Source organism: Aphelocoma coerulescens, chromosome 25 (assembly GCF_041296385.1).
Source record: "Aphelocoma coerulescens isolate FSJ_1873_10779 chromosome 25, UR_Acoe_1.0, whole genome shotgun sequence".
NCBI classification, from domain to species: Eukaryota; Metazoa; Chordata; class Aves; order Passeriformes; family Corvidae; genus Aphelocoma; species Aphelocoma coerulescens.
The window spans coordinates 1,580,051-1,598,042 of NC_091038.1; the positions used below are offsets into that span (position 1 = coordinate 1,580,051).

The 17,992-nt window shown below is 51.4% G+C and overlaps 2 protein-coding genes across 2 annotated transcripts; one reads left to right on the forward strand and one right to left on the reverse strand.

The window, feature by feature from the left end:
• Nucleotides 1-2,949: 2,949 nt before the first annotated feature.
• Nucleotides 2,950-3,300, reverse strand: LOC138098727 (claw keratin-like). The gene has a single exon (XM_068995464.1). The coding sequence runs from the start codon at nt 3,298-3,300 to the stop codon at nt 2,950-2,952; it is 351 nt and encodes a 116-aa protein (XP_068851565.1).
• A 4,174-nt stretch (nt 3,301-7,474) lies between these two features.
• On the forward strand, nt 7,475-8,767 carry LOC138098675 (keratin-associated protein 10-1-like). Its single transcript, XM_068995383.1, has 2 exons — nt 7,475-7,529; nt 8,292-8,767. The coding sequence occupies exon 2, from the start codon at nt 8,306-8,308 to the stop codon at nt 8,765-8,767; it is 462 nt and encodes a 153-aa protein (XP_068851484.1). The 5' UTR covers nt 7,475-7,529; nt 8,292-8,305.
• Nucleotides 8,768-17,992: the final 9,225 nt, after the last annotated feature.

Sequence of the window (17,992 nt, forward strand, 5' to 3'; positions counted from 1 at the left end):
CACCAATCTCCTGCCTTGGACGAGCACGAGACTCCCCCTCAATCTCTCGTTCTTGTGATTTATTGCCCAAGCAGAAAGCCCAGCTTTGCTCCAGGAGTGTCTGTGGGGGAAAAATCAATCAAGCAATGCCTGTTTCTGGTGAAATATTTGGATAAACCCAAGGTCAGGGGTTAGTCAAGGTTTTTCCTTCTAGTGGGAGAAGTGAGTCAGGGCAGGAGTCTTTGAGGTGGAGATGTGGTGACAGTCCCTAACATCTGGAGTCTAGCCTTGCAGGGAATCTTTGTGCTGGCAGCTCCTGTGTCCCGCCACTCCAGTTCCTGACCATCAGCTCCTCTCCAGCTTCCTTGTAGACCCCTTTCAGATCCTAAACCTGGAATTCATTCATGCCCTGAGGCTCAGGAAAAGTTGGATGATGAGAGGAATTTGCGGCCTGAGTGTGATATTATCATAACAGCCAACAGCCGGGTAATTTAACTAACAGAAAACCAACTCCTGGGATTCCATTCCAACTCCAGACTGCCAGCCTCCAGCAGGATGTATTTACTGGGGAATTATCCATTTAAATGTTCCCTTGGGAACCAACCACAGGGGTGATGCCACAGGAGCTGCCAGCACGATGATTCCCTGCAAGGCTGAGGATCCTCCCTAAAGACTAAAGCTGTCCCAAATGAGAAGTTGGGCCCCTGGTTATTGCCCAAACTGGACTAATTTTTCCAATTATTTGTTAAAGAGTGTGGCCTTTTAGAAGAAGGGGAAGTGGGACATGAAACAGGAAAAAAATGGCCTTGTTGGAAACGACAGGAGAAACAAGAATTTCAAAATTCGCCTTATTTAGATGGATATTGTTAACTCACAATTATCGCTCACCCCAATAATTAGGCTCAATAATGAACCTAAGAGTTATTAGCAAATGCTTCTATCTTAAAAAGGCATTAAATCTTCTTAGTGAGATACTCGATATCTTTAGTCCTCAAAAGGACATTTCACATGAGCAGCTCTTATATCCAAATGAATAAAAATGTGTCCAAAACAGTTCTATCAAAACCCACCGGCAGAATTTCACCATTTCACTGATATTTCTGATTTGTGGTAAATGCAGATCTCAATTTAGGCCATAAAAGAGCATCTTGGGAAGCCCCAATAAACTGCAGCTCCTTCCCAAACACTCCATCCTCCCAACAACAAAGATCCCTGGCTTTTGAAGTTTGGGAGATTTCTCTTTCGTAGGGTTTATGTGGTTGGGGAGAATCTGGTTTCACCACCTGCTCCAGGGCTCACCAACATTATTACACATTATTACGGTGCCTGGGAAACTCTGATTTCCTTCCATGAAAGGATAATAATTCCCCAAAGAGTGACTACCCTGAATAATCCCACATCCCCAGGTCACCTTGCAATCCTCAGTGCCACTGGTGCTGTTGCTCACACGCTACATAACATTTCAAACACGGCCAGGAGAGCTTGAGAAAGGTTTATTGCCAATATATTCCTGAAGAAATGCCCACTTCCATGAGGGAGCATCACCATCATGTCCAGGTTATGCTGAGAGATATTCAGGGGCTGGAGCAGCAGGAGAAGGGAATGGAGAGTCCTGAGGCAGTTGGGGGGGCTCAGCCTGGAGAAAAGGGGGATCCAGAGGGAATTTTGGGCTCTTCCAGGGGGGATTTGGGATCTGATCCCAGGGAACGGGGCCAGCAAAAGAGGGAACGGCCTCGAGCTGTGCCAGGGAAGGCTCAGGGGGGATATTTGGGAAAATCCCTCCTGGAAAGGGCAGCCAGGCCTTGGGAGGGGCTGCCCAGGGAGGGTTCGAGTGGCCATCCCTGGAGGTGTCCAGTCAATTCCTGGACGTTGGTCTGGGTGACCACAGGGGGATGGGGCACAGCTCGGGCTCAATGATCCTGGAGGGCTTCTCCAATCCTGTGTCACTGCCAAGATGGGGAGGCTGAGCCCGAGGACACCAGGAGCAGGTGCCAGAAAAGCCAGTATTGAGCAAAAATCTCCACAGAGACTGGAAATGTGGGAAAGGAAGGGACAGCTGTGGCTGTGCAAAGGAGATGCACCCACAGACCTTGGCCAGAGTCCTCAGGAATTTCATTATCCTGATGATGGGATCAGGTTGGTGCAGCGGGACAAGGACAGGGAATGCACAGAGATACCGACACGCCAACAAACCTGCTGCAATGTCTGGTTTAATGAGGAAGAGGAGGTGAGACACAGCACGGGTTACAAACTGCCCACAAGCCGTGGTTTGGTCCAGGGTGACTCAGGTAATGTGTGGGGTTGCTTCTCCTGTGGTGATAACCAGCCCTGATCACACAGCACAGCAGCAGAGCAGGGGCTGGGGCACTCCAGAACCCTTTTTATCCATCAGTAACCATGGAAAGTGCTAGAAAACGGATCTAAAGTGGATCTCGTACCAGATCCTTGACATTGCCACAGTCACAGAAGCACAGAATGGTTTGGGTGGGAAGGGATTTTAAAGATGATCCAGTTCCACCCCTGCCATGAGCAGGGAACCTTCTGCTATCCCAGGTTGCTCTAAGTCCTGTCCAGCCTGGCCTTGGACACTTCCAGGGATGGGCAGCCACAGCTTCTCTGGGCAACCTGTGCCAGGGCCTCACAGGAAAGAATTTCCTCCTAATTTCCACCTAAACTCTAATCTAAACCTACTGTCAGTGGGAAGCCACAAAGATCCCTACAAGCCCCCAAGGAATCAGGAACAGTCCATAGCTTTGAGAACAGAGTGCTTGGAAAGAGAGGAAAGCTTTAGAGAAAGAGAATCAGGAAAGGTAGGAGAAGGATGGAAATGGATTTTTGAGGCGTTCAAACATCCACCGATGCTTTCAATGCTGCCCCAAATGCTCAACTTTCCCTAAACGCTGTGCCCCGGAGCTCAGCCGTGGATCCGCGTCCTGCTGCTCACCATCTTCCAGCCGCCACTCCTTGGCTTTAGCAGCAGGGTCTGCAGCTCCCAACTGGGTACCCCCGGCCCCACCTGGCCCCGCCGTAAACTTGGGAAGCTCCAGGGGTTCGGGCAGCACCAAAACCACCTCCGACACCGGCTCCGACACCGGCTCCAACTTCGGGGACTCCCGCGGATCCCACGGTGCTCTGCTGAGGGAAGGTGCTGAGGATGGGCCCGGGGAAGGTGACGACCACGGGGGGAGGGTAAATCACCACCGTGGAGTCGGGGCACTGCCGGACACAGGGCTCGTTGCAGGAGTCGGCCACGGGCTGGGGCACAGCCACGTTGCAGGGGGAGGGGCTGCCGTCGGTGCAGGGGCTCAGGGAGTGAACCATGGCTCAGGGATGGGGATCTGCGGGGCGAGGGAAGGGCAGGAAAATAAAACAGAAATTCGTATCAGTTTCATATTCAAACATGAGCAGAAAAGGCTGGGAAGAGGCTCAAGGGACAGGGAGAATTCGCAGAGCTCAGCACCTAAAATATGTCCCTAACTCGTGTATTGAACACAAGGGGAAAGAGGTTTCATGGAATATTAATTCGATCTCACCCAGATCTGCATCTCCCAGTGGCTGAACAGCCACAAATGGATTCATTTACACAATCCCAGAGTCACTGAGGTTGAAAAAGCCCTCGAAGATCACCGAGTCCAACCTGTGACCAATCCCCACCTTCTCAACCAGACCAGAGCACCAAGTGCCACATCTGGTGGTTTCCACCAGGAGAATGTCAGACTGACCCCAAAACCACACTCAAAGGCTCGGTTAGAGAAGGAATTAAGGAGTTCAGGAATTCAGGAATTCAGGAATTCACTTACCTACAGCACAAGAGAAGTGAGAAGAGAAATGATCGTGGCAAGGTGTGAGGTTGAGCGCTTTTATACCCGTCCCCAGAGTGCCCAGCACGTGAATCACCCACGTGCAGAACTTCCTAATCAATTAGTAACCACGATTCTTTCAAGATCCAACTTCGTTAATGGATGTCAGTTGTTTTAGATAACTCACTCTTGCTAATTACTGGTTTGCCCTTCTGTCCTGCATGACCTGTCCTTTACTGCCTTCCCCACTCTGCAATTTCAGCTTTATAGAGAGGGGATTCTTTGTCTCTGCACCTCAAAGGCAAAAGGTTTATGGGGTTTAGGCTTGATCTTCTCCGTAGATGGACTCATTCCTGGGCAGGGGGGAACCAGGCACTTCTCTGGATAAAAATATCCTTGACTCAGCCCAGGAAGAGCTGAAAAAGTGAGGGATGAAGGGGAGTTCTGGGTTCTTGGATGAAATATTTGATGGAAGAGGGATAATCTGTGTTCTGGGTTCTTCTGACTAATACAAAGTCTGATCAAAGCTCTGGCACACTGCAAAAATCCTGAATTTTATAGTTATTGACCCAAATAAGTCGGGACACCTCTTTCAACCTGATTTCAACCGAGCACACGATTCCTTTACACGTTTTAACAATAAAACAGAAAGAAAGGCAAGACCACATTTTACATCACATTAAATACCCCATATTTTCAAAACCATCAATCGTGGCTGGATTTAGGGAATGGCAAAAAGGCCATAAATGGGGTGTGACCAAGGCAAGACCTTGGCAGGCATTTTTTCCAGGGAGTCACTTCTCCAATCAAAGGGCACCCAAAGCCCTTGGAACAACAACTCACACGGCACGTTGGGAACAACGAGTGGGAGACGCCTCTGGAATCCCAATTGCTGATGAATCCCAGCTGCTGGTTGGGGTTATCATCCTGCTAAACCTGAGGAGGAGGCTCTGGGACAGCCAGGAGTGGAGTCAGGGATGCCAAGGATGGCACCGGTGTGAGCTGGATGGGCACTCCCACCCTCAGCAGCTGCTCCATTGTGGTTCCATTTGGTTTAAAAACAAAAGTCTTTTCCTACTTCTGCTCTCTTTTATTAAACTTCACCTCAAAGCCTTCTCCCTTGGGTTGGAAGGGATTTCCAAGACCATCCCATTCCACTTTCCTCTATCCCAGGTTGTTCCAAGCCCCGTCCATCCTGGCCTTGGACACTTCCAGGGGTGAGACAGCCACAACTGATAATGGAAGATAACCATGGGAATTGCAACATCCGCCTTCACCTCAGCTTAGATTGGCCAGCAACTTATCCCCAAAGTCAAAAACATTGGAATTAATACCCAGGTACTGGGTTTAGACAGCTGAAGATAAAATTAAATGTTAAATCTTATTTTAGGGATTTATTAATAATTAAAAATGAAGATCTTTATTCCAGCGTGGGAGGAATCAGCAGTGCTGGGATTTGTTCCCTCTGCTCGGGGTTGCTGTCACTGCAGGGTGGATTTCTGTGAACAGTAACCCTGACAAGAGCCATGTCAAGGCTTTCTGGAAGTGTTTCCAAACACATCATAAAAGCTCATTAGTGCCCTGACGTTGTCATTGTATCGTTGTTAACAGGAGTTTTAACAGCTCAGACACAACCAGGAAATAAAAGTAATGAATCAACAGGTGAAACATGGCCAAAACTCAGCACCTGAGCGAGGAGCACAACAGAGCAGTGTCAGCTCAATTTACCAGCTCAAACAGGCTGAAGGAGCAAATTCCAGCTCCTCTGAAGGTAAAGATGAAAAGCACAAAAATCACCGGCTTCGGAAAGATAAAACTGAAAGGATCACGCAAGAGTTGAGCCCAGGAGGAGGGAAATCCCTGAGGACACCAGTGGGGGTGAAGTGCTCAAAAAAGCGGGGACCAGGGATCCAACCCATCACTGACACCAATGAAACACCAAAACCAGAATCCCAGGATCCCTGATGCTGGAAAAGAGCTCCAAGGTCATCGAGTCCAAGCTGGGCCCGATCCCCCTGTGGTCACCCAGACCAACGTCCCGGAATTGACTGGACACCTCCAGGGATGGCCATTCCAACCCTCCCTGGGCAGCCCCTCCCAAGGCCTGGCCGCCCTTTCCAGGAGGGATTTTCCCAAATATCCACCCTGAGCCTGCCCGGCACAGCTCGAGGCCGTTCCCTCTTGGTCAGTGGGAGCAGAGCTCCAACCTCCTGTCAGGAGTTTGGAGAGGGAATTCCGCCTCCCACATGCCCATGGAATGAGATGTTCTTTAAGGTCCTTCCCACCCAAACCATTCCCCGATTCCCTGATAACTCTACTCCCCTTTCCAATACATCAATATGTAATATATTTAATAGATGCACAAAATCAGAGCTAAACCACCACATCCACAGGGGCTTTTTTAAAGGGATGCTCAGAGCTGGAAAGAAGGAAAAAGACCTTTATCAGGGCCTGTTCTCACCCCAAAACTCAGCTTTGTTCTACTGATAAATATAGACATTTTAGTGATAAATGAAGATATTTTAGTGATAAATGAAGACATTTTAGTGATAAATAAGGACACTGCTGATTAATGAAGACACTCCTGGGGTGCTGAGCTGGCTCACCCTGGTGTTTATCCACTCATAAAGCAGGAGCAGCACTGACAGGACGTTAAACAACACCTTCATAACAGGACCTCGTAAACCCCTCACAAATGCTCATTAATGTCTGACACGAGCCAAGCTGTCCTGGCTCAGCCCCATTACGAACAATGAACAACACCAGCACAGAGTCAATTTCAGGGCCGCGTCTCAGCACATCAAAGGCTGCTAATTACCCTAATGACATCACGCTGCGGCAGCAGGATCCCTCCGGAGGGCCCAGCACAAGGCACAGGGACAGAGCCGAGCTCTGGGTGCAAAGCAGAGCTGTTGGGCTGATCCCAGAGCTGTTGGGATCATCGCAGGGTGGGACAATGGGGTCATGAGGAAAGAATTCCCTGTTCTGTTATTGCTGGGGTGAAACGTTTTGCAAGGGCAGGTGGTGACAGGATGATGAGGAGCGGGTTCCGATTGACAGAGAGGAGGCTCAGATGGGATATTGGGAAGGAATTCCTCGCTGTGAGGGTGGGGAAGGCCCTGGCACACGTTATTCCATGGATTCTGCATCCTTGCAAGTGTCCAAGGCCAGGCTGGATGGGGCTTGGAGCAAAGTCAGGGAATGACTCGTAGGAAGTTGGAGGGGTACAGGATCAGCCACATGAGGAGCAGCTCAGTGCCGGCCTTGGGTACATCTCTCCCAATCCTGCTTTCCAAAGCTTCATTCCTCAGAGTCCCAGATGCCTTTCTGCAGGAAAAACGGAGTGAGAACCATCAATTGCCGCTCCTCCACTGCTGCTTCCCAATCGTCACTCCAACAAAAGGAGCTTTAGGAGGACAGAGATGGATTTCTTTAGGTACCTAACGAGGTCAGTGGGATAAAAGGCGGCTTTTCCTTCTCCCCATAAAGCTTTAAAATGGAAAGAACCCGCAGGGTGTGAGGTGTTTTTCATGGGATTTGGGGATAGCAACGCATTAACGAGCCCAAGTGAGTAAAATAATTACAGCCAGTGAAAAAGTTGCACGTGAATAAATTCCCTCCTGTGGTTTATTAGGATTTGATACTCAGTGGCTCAGGTTTTCCATGAAGTCTCAAGGACTATAAAAACTCCATATAAAAACCCCCATTTCCAAGCTTTCCATCCAGTCCTTACTCTCCACCGTGAGCTCGGTAAGTTGTTTCCCTGTTTCTATTCCTAAGAAAATACCATTTTGTTGGGACTTGGAATTGGAATCTGGATCTTGCAGGAATAGCCTGACACTGGGAATTAAGAGGGTTGTTCTTCTAAAGGTTCTTTCTTGGGTTTGTTACTGCTTTTCTTAAAGGCAGAGACAGATAAAGGTGTTTAAAGTAGAGCCTGAGATTTACAGAGCCTCGCCAAGTTGGGATGTGATGTTTCTCCATCTTCTTCTTTGGTCCATATCTTTTATTTGCTTTGTTAAAATTGAGTTCTACACTTCTCCTTTACTGCAGGCCACTTATTTTACTAGTTCAGGTGATAATTATCCAGGTTTGGATCAGTCTTTGCCAGGCTGGGAATGTTGGGAACGCTCAGTCTGTGGAGACCTCAGATCCCCTCCCAGGATCTGCAGGAGCTCCAGGGAAGCTGGAGAGGGACTTCTCCTTGGGAACTGCAGGGACAGGACGCAGGGAATGGGGTCAGAGTGACAGAGGGGGAATTTCGGTTGGACATTGGGCAGGAATTGTTCCCTGTGAGGGCAGGGAGGCTCCAGCCCAGGTTATTCCATGAATTCCCCATCCCTGGAAGCATCCAAGGCCAGGTTGGATGGTGCTTGGATCAGCCTGGGGCAGTGGGAGGTGTCCCTGCCGTGGCAGGAGTTGGATGAAGAGCTGAGGGCTGAGAGCCGGAGCTCAAATTCCTGTGCCAGAGCCCAGCAGGGAATTCCTTCACCTCCCTCCCGTGTTTTCCAGGATCCTCCGGAGCCATGTCCTACTACGGGTACCAGTACAAGCAGCAGTGCTACATTCCCAGCGGGATGAAGTGCTCCGTGCCCACCTTCACCCAGCAGTGCCACAGCCCCGGTGTGGTGACCTGCGGGTCCTGCTCTCCCTGTGCCCCCACGGGGGCCAAGGTCTGCACCGTGAGGAAAACCCTGGCAAGCCCGCGGTGCCCCGGGCCCTGCCGGCCGGGCTGCGTGGAGACCCACGTGGTGGAAGGCCACCACTCGTCCTCCTCGTCCTGCAGCAGCTCCAGGTGTCTGGACTCCTGCTCCGTGCCCTTCCCGCAGCCCCTGGTGCAGGGCAGGGAGCTGTGCGTGCCCCGCTGCGGGCAGGCCGTGGTCAGGAGGTGTCCCCAGGTGTGTGCCCCGGCCCCTGTGTGCCAGGACAGCTCCTGCCCTTACACCTACCAGTGGTCCAACAGTTACCAGTACAACTGTGGGCAGTAAAACCTCACCGGGGTGCCCAGGGGACAACCAGGGTGTGGAGAGCCCGAGAACATCCAGCACTGAGGGGCAGCTCCCACAAACATGATGCTTCTCCTGCTGAAATCACTCCTGGGCACCTTTGGGAACCTTCTGGCACCTTTAGGAGCCAGCCCTTATTTAATCCTCTCTGTGTATTCTCTGTATTAGATTTCGGGGTCTCATAGCTTCTTATCTCCTTCTCTTATCTCCCCGTGGCACGAGGAGATTTCCATGGCTGTGTGAAGGAGATGTGAGTCCGGCCACTCACATGGATGACACCGCATCCAGATGGCCTCAGTGCCACCAAAGGGCTCCCCCCACGCCAATGCCGCTAAAAAATAAACATTTATTTTCTGCTTCCAACTTCGTTCCAGAGGGAAATTTGTAAAGAAATCTGGGGGTTCTTGACCAGGCAGGTGGTGGAGTCACATCCCTGGAGGTGTCCAAGGACTCAGTGCCAGGTGGGGATAAGGCACAGGTTGGAGTTGATGGTCTGGGAGGGCTTTTCCAACCTCAGGGATTCAGGGATTTTAATTGTATACGAAACTAATAGAAATAAGACCAGAAAAATGGGAAATGATGAAAAACAGAACTTGGCTTTCAAGTCAAAGGGGTCTCTTGTGTCAAGCAATTCACTCTCAAAGCATTTAGTCCTTAAATAGAATAATAAAAACTCCTTAAATATAATGAATATATTAAATATCCACCTGTGGCATAGCAGCTGGAAGTCAGAGAGTTTGCTCCATAGTTTGCATTATTTTATTCTCTCTGGCACATCCCCAACACCCACAATAAAACCTCTACTGCATCAAACGACTTCCTTTCTAATTTGGTTTTTTTTTCCTCCATCCCTTTTCACTCGACTCAGAGCTGAAAATCCCCGTTCTACATCAATCATGGGAAGACAAACTCCACGCTCACCAGGGCTGATAAAAACCACCCCGATCCCCAGAGTGGGTCTTAAATCAACTCAGGAAAAACCCGGGGCAGCTCTGGGATGACAAAAACAGGGAATCAGTAAGTGCCGGGTGCTGGAATTGCCAGGGCAGAGCAGGACATCAAACTGGAAAAAAATGGATGAGAACGACCCTGTCCACCACAGAATCCCAAACAAATCTCCCTAAATCGTTCCGTGTGCATTCGGAAACCACAGCCCGGGAATTCCTTGTGCTCCATCGTGTGGCCAAAGGATTCAGGGAGCACCAGGGAGCCCCAGGATGGAGGTGTGACCCCTCCTGTGCCAAACCCACACCAGCAGAGGGACAGGATGGAGGTGTGACGCCTCCTGTGCCAAACCCACACCAGCAGAGGGACAGGATGGAGGTGTGACCCCACCTGTGCCAAACCCACACCAGCAGAGGGACAGGATGAAGGTGTGACCCCTCCTGTGCCAAACCCACACCGGCAGAGGGACAGGATGGAGGTGTGACCCCTCCTGTGCCAAACCCACACCAGCAGAGGGACAGGATGAAGGTGTGACCCCACCTGTGCCAAACCCACACCAGCAGAGCCCCAGGATGGAGGTGTGACACCACCTGTGCTGAGCCCACACCAGCGGAGGGTCCTGGCAACACCAACACGAACAAAGGACCTTTCCTGCCTCTCCCCATGGTTTTTCACCCTCCCCTTCCTCTCCCCCATTACGAGGGGAGGTTTAGGAGGTCCCAGGTGTGCGTGTTCAGCTGCAGAACGCCTCATGCCCTCAGTTCATCCTTTTCTCCACATCACCCTCCCCATCCACCCAGCCCTGCCGAGCTTCACCACGTCTGGACAAAAGCACCGCAACAAAACTCCCCGGGATTTGCATTTCGATGCGTCTGAGCCCCTCAGCAGCCTGCTCCTCCAATGAACCGGGCGGCCACGCTCTTTATTATTCCTAATTAAAAACGCGGAGGATGAAGAATTAGAGAGGGCATTCAGAGAATCTCTGCCATCCACAAACCTCCATCGAGAACCGTCTGGAGAGGCAGACAGATGCACCGAGAGGGTTAAACCCAAAATGCTGGGTGGCGAAGTTATCCCAGCCCAGGGAGACGGAGGGGATTTGAGGTCAGAGCTGTGCTGGAAGTGCCACAGGACCAGCAGCAAAACCAGCGTGCCCCGGGGAGCTCAGCCTGGGCTGCCCCGGCCTCACCCGGGGATGTCCAGAGCTGAAAACCAACAGCAATTCTGTCACTTGACACTAAATTTGCCCCTGACGATATTACGGGAGGTCTCTCAGAGAAGCTGCGGCCTCCCCATCCCTGGGAGTGTCCAAGGGCAGGGCTTGGAGCAGCCTGGGACTGTGGAAGGTGTCCTTGCCCATGGCAGCGGTGGGATGAGATCATCTTCCAGGTCCCGTCCCACCCGAACCATTCCACGGTCTCAGAGCCCCATCCTGTGGCTGTGCGGGTGCCGAGCCGCTGGAATGTTCCCTCCTGACTCATTCCTGGAGCGGCTGGAGGCGTATGGGATGAGCCGCTGGGAAGGAGGTGCCGGTAATGAACTGCTGGATAACAAGCTCTGCCCATTGCCAGCCCGGATCCCGCCGTGGGAGCTGCCCAGGGGAGGAGCCGGACAGACGCAGGGACAGACAGAGAGACAGACAGGCTGTGGAAGGTTCTCCAGGGCCCTCAACCTGTCACTTGCACCCCCAGAAGACACAAATTGCACCCACATTTCTGCCAGGTTTTGTCCTTCCCGTGGAAGGGAGACTCCAAGGTGCTGCCCACGGGGATTTGGGGAGTTCGGACCGGCTGTGGGTGGAGAAGGTGGAGCAGGACCGGCGTTCCCGGCTGTTGAAATCCCAAATTGCAGCACTGCTGACACTGCTGTGATAAAGGGAGGGAGCAGGGCCTGTGGGGAGAGGTGGAAAAGCAGGTCCAGGATCCCCGGGGCTCCTCCGGGGTGGTTTGTGCCCGTGACCAAGCGAAGTGATGGAGAAATGAGGCAGCACTCCAAGGAAAGGAGGGATAAACCTGATAAATATTAATCCCAGACCGGGGGAGGCTGGAAGGGACCACGGTGGGTCACAGCTGAGCTTCTGGGAGTTTATCCAAGGCTCTCCATCAGTTTATTCCTGCACCTGCCTTTGTTTACCCTGCTCACATCCTATGGGAACGTTCCCAGCAGCCGGAGGCTTGGAAAGGAGAAAACCCTGTTGGTTGTCCAGATCAAATCTTCACACTGCAGGAAGAATTAAGATTTGCTGTTTTCTCAGGAGATGTTTCTCCCTCTCCATCCCAACTTCCCTGAGCTCTCTCTGGGTGGTGCTGATGGGATGAGGCTGAGGAGTGGCAAGGGCTGACCTCACCCAGCTGTGCTGGAGGTGCAGTTCCAGGAGGAGAATCTGGGGGGACCCTGCCCCTGAAATGTGAGTCCCTAAGGATCATGGAACCATGGAATGGTTTGGGTGGAAAGGGGCTTAAAGTTCATCTCATCCCACCCCCGCCATGGGCAGGAGACCTTCCACCATCCCAGGTTGCTCCAAGCCCAGTCCAAGCTGGCCTTGGACACTTCCAGGGATCCAGGGGCAGCCAAAACTTCTCTGGACCACCTGTGCCAGGGCCTCCCCACCCTCACAGCCGAGGATTCCTTCCCAATATCCCATCTAAACCTTGTCTCTGTCCATTTGAAGCCATTCCCCCTTGTCCTGTCACTCCAGGCCCTTGGAAACAGGATAAGGAGACTATCAGTGCCTCTACCCCACACAAAACATCACATTTCAGATGTGTCCTACAAAACAGGCCCTGGTTTTCCTGTCCTCTATGGAAATCCGCATGGGAATAACCAAACATCAGCTGTCGGCGAGGGGGAAATGCTCCAACATCCTAAAAAATCACAGTGCCCTGGAGCCACAAGGCTTCTCCCCGCTCCAGAGTTGGCAGCTGAAAACTGGGGTTGGTTTTGGTGTCCCCAGTGGTGCCCAGAGCTGGGGGCACTGGAGAGGGTCCCCTGTGTTGGTGACATTCCTTCCTCCAACTGTCCTCAGAGCAGCTAATCCCGATTTAGGCCAAAAACCTCACGAAGCCTTTGGGGAGTTCCCAGGCAAATAAATTAACAGTCGGATATGACTCCCGAGGATAATGAATGGAGCAATTAAGACTTTCCATTTGATGACTGTAATTTTCTGAATAACAAGGGGAGGAAGCTGCCTCAGTGTCACAGGGAAAAACTGGGCAGATGACCCAGTAAAGAGCTGGGTGGATCCTCAAAAATAGGAAGCAATGCAGTTAAACTGGCCAGGGCATGAGCAGCTCCCTCTTCCCGAGGAGTTTGTCCTGCCACGTCCCCACGGATCCCTGGTGGATGCTGGAATGGGGTTGGCAGTGACGCAGTCGGGGCCTTGCTGGTGTCTGGGTGACAATGACAGGTTTGGCCAACGAGCCCTCATGGCATCCCAGAAATGCTTCCGTTCCGTGGTGGGGAGGAGAGAGAATGGACAAATGCCCAGGAGGTGCTCTGGAAACTCCTGAAGAGAAAAAGTTTGGAGCAAAATGGGATCAAATAAAGGCTCTCTCCAATATTTAGAGCTGCAGGGAGTGACCCAAGACAAAACCACAGGGATTTATTTCCCTCCCTTTATGGTGGATGCTGTTCCCTCTGGGGACGCCTTGAAATGTTAAAATTGCAGGACCTCCGAATGGTTTGGGTTAGAAAGAACCTCAAAAATCGCCTTATCCCACCCCCTGCCAAGGGCAGGGACCCCTTCCCCCAGCCCAGGGTACTGGGAGACAGCAGAATTCCCTCCTGGGAGGGGATCCTCCTGTGCAAATAACCTGGGAACAAATGCCAGGCAAGCCTGGCTCTCCTCACGCTGCCCCAGCCCAGGAACAGCTCCATTAAAACTGAAAAGATTCCTTCCACCCCGTGCCAGTGGGTTGGGCAGTGGCAGCTGCTTCCCGGGAACATCCCGTCACGTGTGCCATCCCCAAACCCATGGAGGCGCCTGAGCCACAGCCCTGAGCTGGATGGATTGGTCATCTCCAGCTGAGTGTCCGTAATTGCCTGGCAAACCACGCCTTCCCTTATCAGCACAGGAAGTTTGGCTCTGAGGTGACGCTTCAGTCACCCCACAGGACTCTGGGGTGGGTGTGGGCTTGGGGACCCTCTCGTGGCTCATTCCCCATCTGGAAGCAGAAGGAAATGGTCTTTTCCCACCCGAGGAGGTGGTGGACGATGGTCTCGGGGCTCTCTCTGGTCACCACCATGGTGGGAAGTCCAACACCAGGGATAATTGGACTGGAACTGGAATGACGCAAGGAAAATGGGCCAAAGATTGGTGTGTGGAGGAAGGAAGTGGCCCCAATCTTTGCTGCTATTACCAAACCCTCCCGTGATGAGGCTGTGGGTGTGATAAGGGATCTGCACCTCTGGTGGAGAGGGGCTCTTGCTCAATTTTGACTTCTCCTCCTTTTTGTTTCATCTGCTGCTGGTGTTTGCCTTGCTCAGACTCAGCTCCAGCTCCTGGTTTGCCAGAAAGGCTCAGATTTAATTTCTTTTCAAAGTGTTCTTCCACTTTTTCAGAAATTTCAGTTGACTAAAAGTGATCGTTTCTGTTTGCCCACATTGGGACACCTTCCACAGACCAGGTGGCTCCAAGCCCCCTCCAGCCTGGCCTTGGATGCTTCCAGGGATGGGGAATTCATGGAATTACCTGGGCCAGGGCTTCCCCAACCTCACAGGGAACAATTCCTTCCCAATATCCAACCGAAATTTCCCCTCTGTCACTCTGACCCCATTCCCTGGGTCCTGTCCCTGCATTTCCCAAGGAAAAGTCCCTCTCCAGCTTCCCCGCAGATCCTGGAAGGGGCCCTGAGGTCTCCACACAACCTTCTTTCCTCCAGGCTGAACATTCCCAGCTCTCCCAGCCTGTCTCCATAGGGAACAGGCTCCAATCCCCTTTATCAGCCTCCTGATCCTTCACCCCAACACCACCAAGCTTTGCCAGCAATTAAATGGAGCAGTTGGGAACATTTTGATCTCCGTTCCTCTGGGATTTAAAGCCAGGCCAGGCTGTGTTAAGCTGAGCTTTGCTTTGGGCTATCCCAGAGCTGCAGTGCTCCCAGCTCCCAAATTCCCAGTGAAGCACCGATGATTTTCCAACGAGTCTCGAAAGAATGAGGAACCAGGACGGGGGAAAGAAGAAAATGGAAACCAGGGTGTGGCTGTGGCTTAAATGTCTGTGGCCAAGTGCAGGGACCAAATAAAAGTGAAATTAGGGAAGGATGGCACAGCTGGACAATCGACTGTTCCACTGCCAAAACCACTGACAATTAATTATGGGGGAAAGTTGCCCTTGTTGGGGTACACAAACCTCATTGGTTGTGTCGAAATTCTTGGCAGGGAGACACCAATTCCAGCAGGTGTTGAAAGCAGCAGAAATGCTCCCAGGATTCAGGAGAAATGCACCCAGAACTCAAGAGAAACACTGCCAATAAAAATTAGAGATAACTCCCAGAAGGAGCCCTGGCCATGATCCCAGAGGGATTAATATCAAAATAAAGACAAAAGGACAGGTTCTCATGGACAGACCTGAGGAGGGAGAGCTGGCAGCAACGCGAACAAAGGATTGAAACTCTGATCCCCAAAGTAGGAGCAGAACCCAAGGGGTGGAGGCACAAACACTTCCAGATTAAAAATAATCCTTTATTTCCAGTTCCTGCTCCCGTGTGACACCGGGGATTGAGCAGGAGCTGTGCCTGGTGTGGAGAAATGGGCACCGAGGACTGAGACTGGCAGTAAAGTCCAGCCCAGTTAATGTGAGCCTTTCACTTTGCTGGGGAATTTCAGGAATATGATCCCAGGATTGACCCTGCAGCCCCTTCCCGGCTCCGCTCCCTCCTCCAGCCCCTCAACGTGTCCTTGCAGTGAGATCTGTGCCCACATCTGGCCACGGGCTCCAGGTGCCCCTCACCAGTCCCGCGCTCACAGGGAGCCACCAAACCAAGCTCTGTCCTTCCTCCCACAGACCTGAAATCCCAGGATTCATCTTTTCTGTGCCAGAACGTGCTGAAGTTCTGACAGCTGCGTCCTGAGCACCCTTGGTCCCAAGAGCAGAGATAAACAAGGTGTTCTAGATATGCAAAGCATGTGCTGCAACCACAGCCCCGGAATCCCTTCACGTCTCCCTTCCCTGCCCTACTTTCCTCCCAGCCCAGATACCCCGTGGAGGGGCTTGGACATTCCCGTTGGGAGCTGTGTGGTCTCAGCTGGGTGTTCCTGAATTTAAATTTCATGTTGGTTTTGTGGGAAATACAGCGCCAAAGTTCTGGAAAGGCCGGGTGGGAAGGGGAGGTGATTTTTATTTTCTTTCACTTCTTTTCTCTATTTTTAAAATTTATTTTACTGAACCTTTTTGTGGGTATTTGGCTCTACCCTCTCAGCTGCTCATCCTCCAACAGCCAGGCGTGAGGACTCGGGAGTGACGCAGATAAGAAACTTCCAAAAGTTTTCATAATAAAAAATGTTAATATCATTTTGTGGCTTCTTATAAGAAAACCCCGCAGGTATCCCATGAAATCCCGTTCAGACGAGAGCCTTCAGCACAGCCCTGTGTGCTGGGGAGGGGGTCCCTTCTCCTGTGCCACCGCTGGTGGTGTCACCTCCACCCAGGTTCTGTGGTGGGGTTTGGGGAGGATGAGATAAAGATGAGATAAGGCTGAGCAGCCTCATGCTCCAGGGCAGGAATTGGGCAGGAAGGTGGCACTTGGGTGGCGCAGCCTCTGGCTCTGTCACCAAGAACAGCTCTGAAATAATAAATGAAGTTCCCGTTGCCTCAATCAGCTCCATCTGAGCGAAAGTTCCTCCCAATTCTGGCACTTTGGAGATTGCCTGGAGCTGGAGAGTTTTGCTGGAGGAACTTCAATTGCTTGGAACAATTCCAGGTTGGCAGAAGAAAGACAGGAGAAGTGGAAGCAAACCCTATCCAGAGTGGATTCCCCTGCAGTTAAGGGATGAGGGCCTCACCACCCTCACAAGGAACAATTTCTTCCCTATATCCAAGGAAAATTTCCCCTCTTTCAGTTTTAACCCATTCCCCCTTCTCTTCTCATTCCAAACCCTTATAAAAATGTCCTCCCCCTGTTCCTTGTAGCCCCTTCAGGTCCTGGAAGGCCACAATAAGGTCACCCCAAAACTTCTCTTCCCTTGGCTGAACAATCCCAACTGCCTCAGCCTTTCTCCAAATCTACCCCAAGACCATTTCCCTCCTTCTTTGGGTTTCTTCCCTCCACTTCTCTGTAGGTCAAACTCTCCAAAGGCCATAAATCACCTGGAGCCTCCCAGATTTGCATCACTCCAACCTCTGCCTCTGGAGGCATTTGTTGTGTTTTGAGGAGCTCCAGGTCCTCGGACTCATCAGAGCCCAACGTGTCCCTCCAGCCCCTGGCAATAACGTGGGTGTCATAAGGAACATATAATCCACAACTTGGGTTGCATCACACCTTAATGACATGCCAGGGCTGTGTCTGGCGGCTCAGAAATATTTTCTAGGATGAGAAATAAATTCCCTGTGTCCGTAAAGACAAAAACCCCTCGCGTTTCCTCTCTGGAATGCTGGACTTTATCTAGAGAGGGACATAAAATTCAATCACTTGTTTAGGCTGAAAACATGTCTGGTTTTCCCTATTTCCTCATTTTACCTGGAGGAGGTGGAGCCATCCAATAATTTTAACGCCGCCAACAACAAAAGAGGTGGTGGAAGGAAGGGCGATACCGATCTCTGCAATGACGAGCCCGAGATTATGCGAAGTAAGTGGGCAGCTGGGGCTGGGTTTGGCTGTAAATAAATCAATCATTGTTTCTTTCCAAGAGGAGGACCAGATCCTATATAAAAGTTCTCCCATACCACGTTCCCTCACTCCCGTTGATTCCTTTCCACTGGTTCGTGCCGTGGGACACGGTAAGAGATTTCAGGCGATTGATGAAAATTAATTTGGCTGATTAGGCTTGGAATGCTAAAATGGAAATGTGGGATTAAATGGGGCTTTTGGGTCTCACAGTCCGAAAATTCCTCTTTATTTGCAGGGTTTTTTTTCGTTTTTCTACCAATTCAGGGATTATGTAATCACACAGGAAAAGGAGAGCACTGGGACATGGAAAATGGGGGGTTTGGAGCCCCTTGGATTTCTCTGGGCCCAGCACTACATGGTGCCACCACACACACACACACACAACTCCTGAATATTCCTGGAAAATAAACCTTGCGGGAAGGGACAGGAAAAAGAG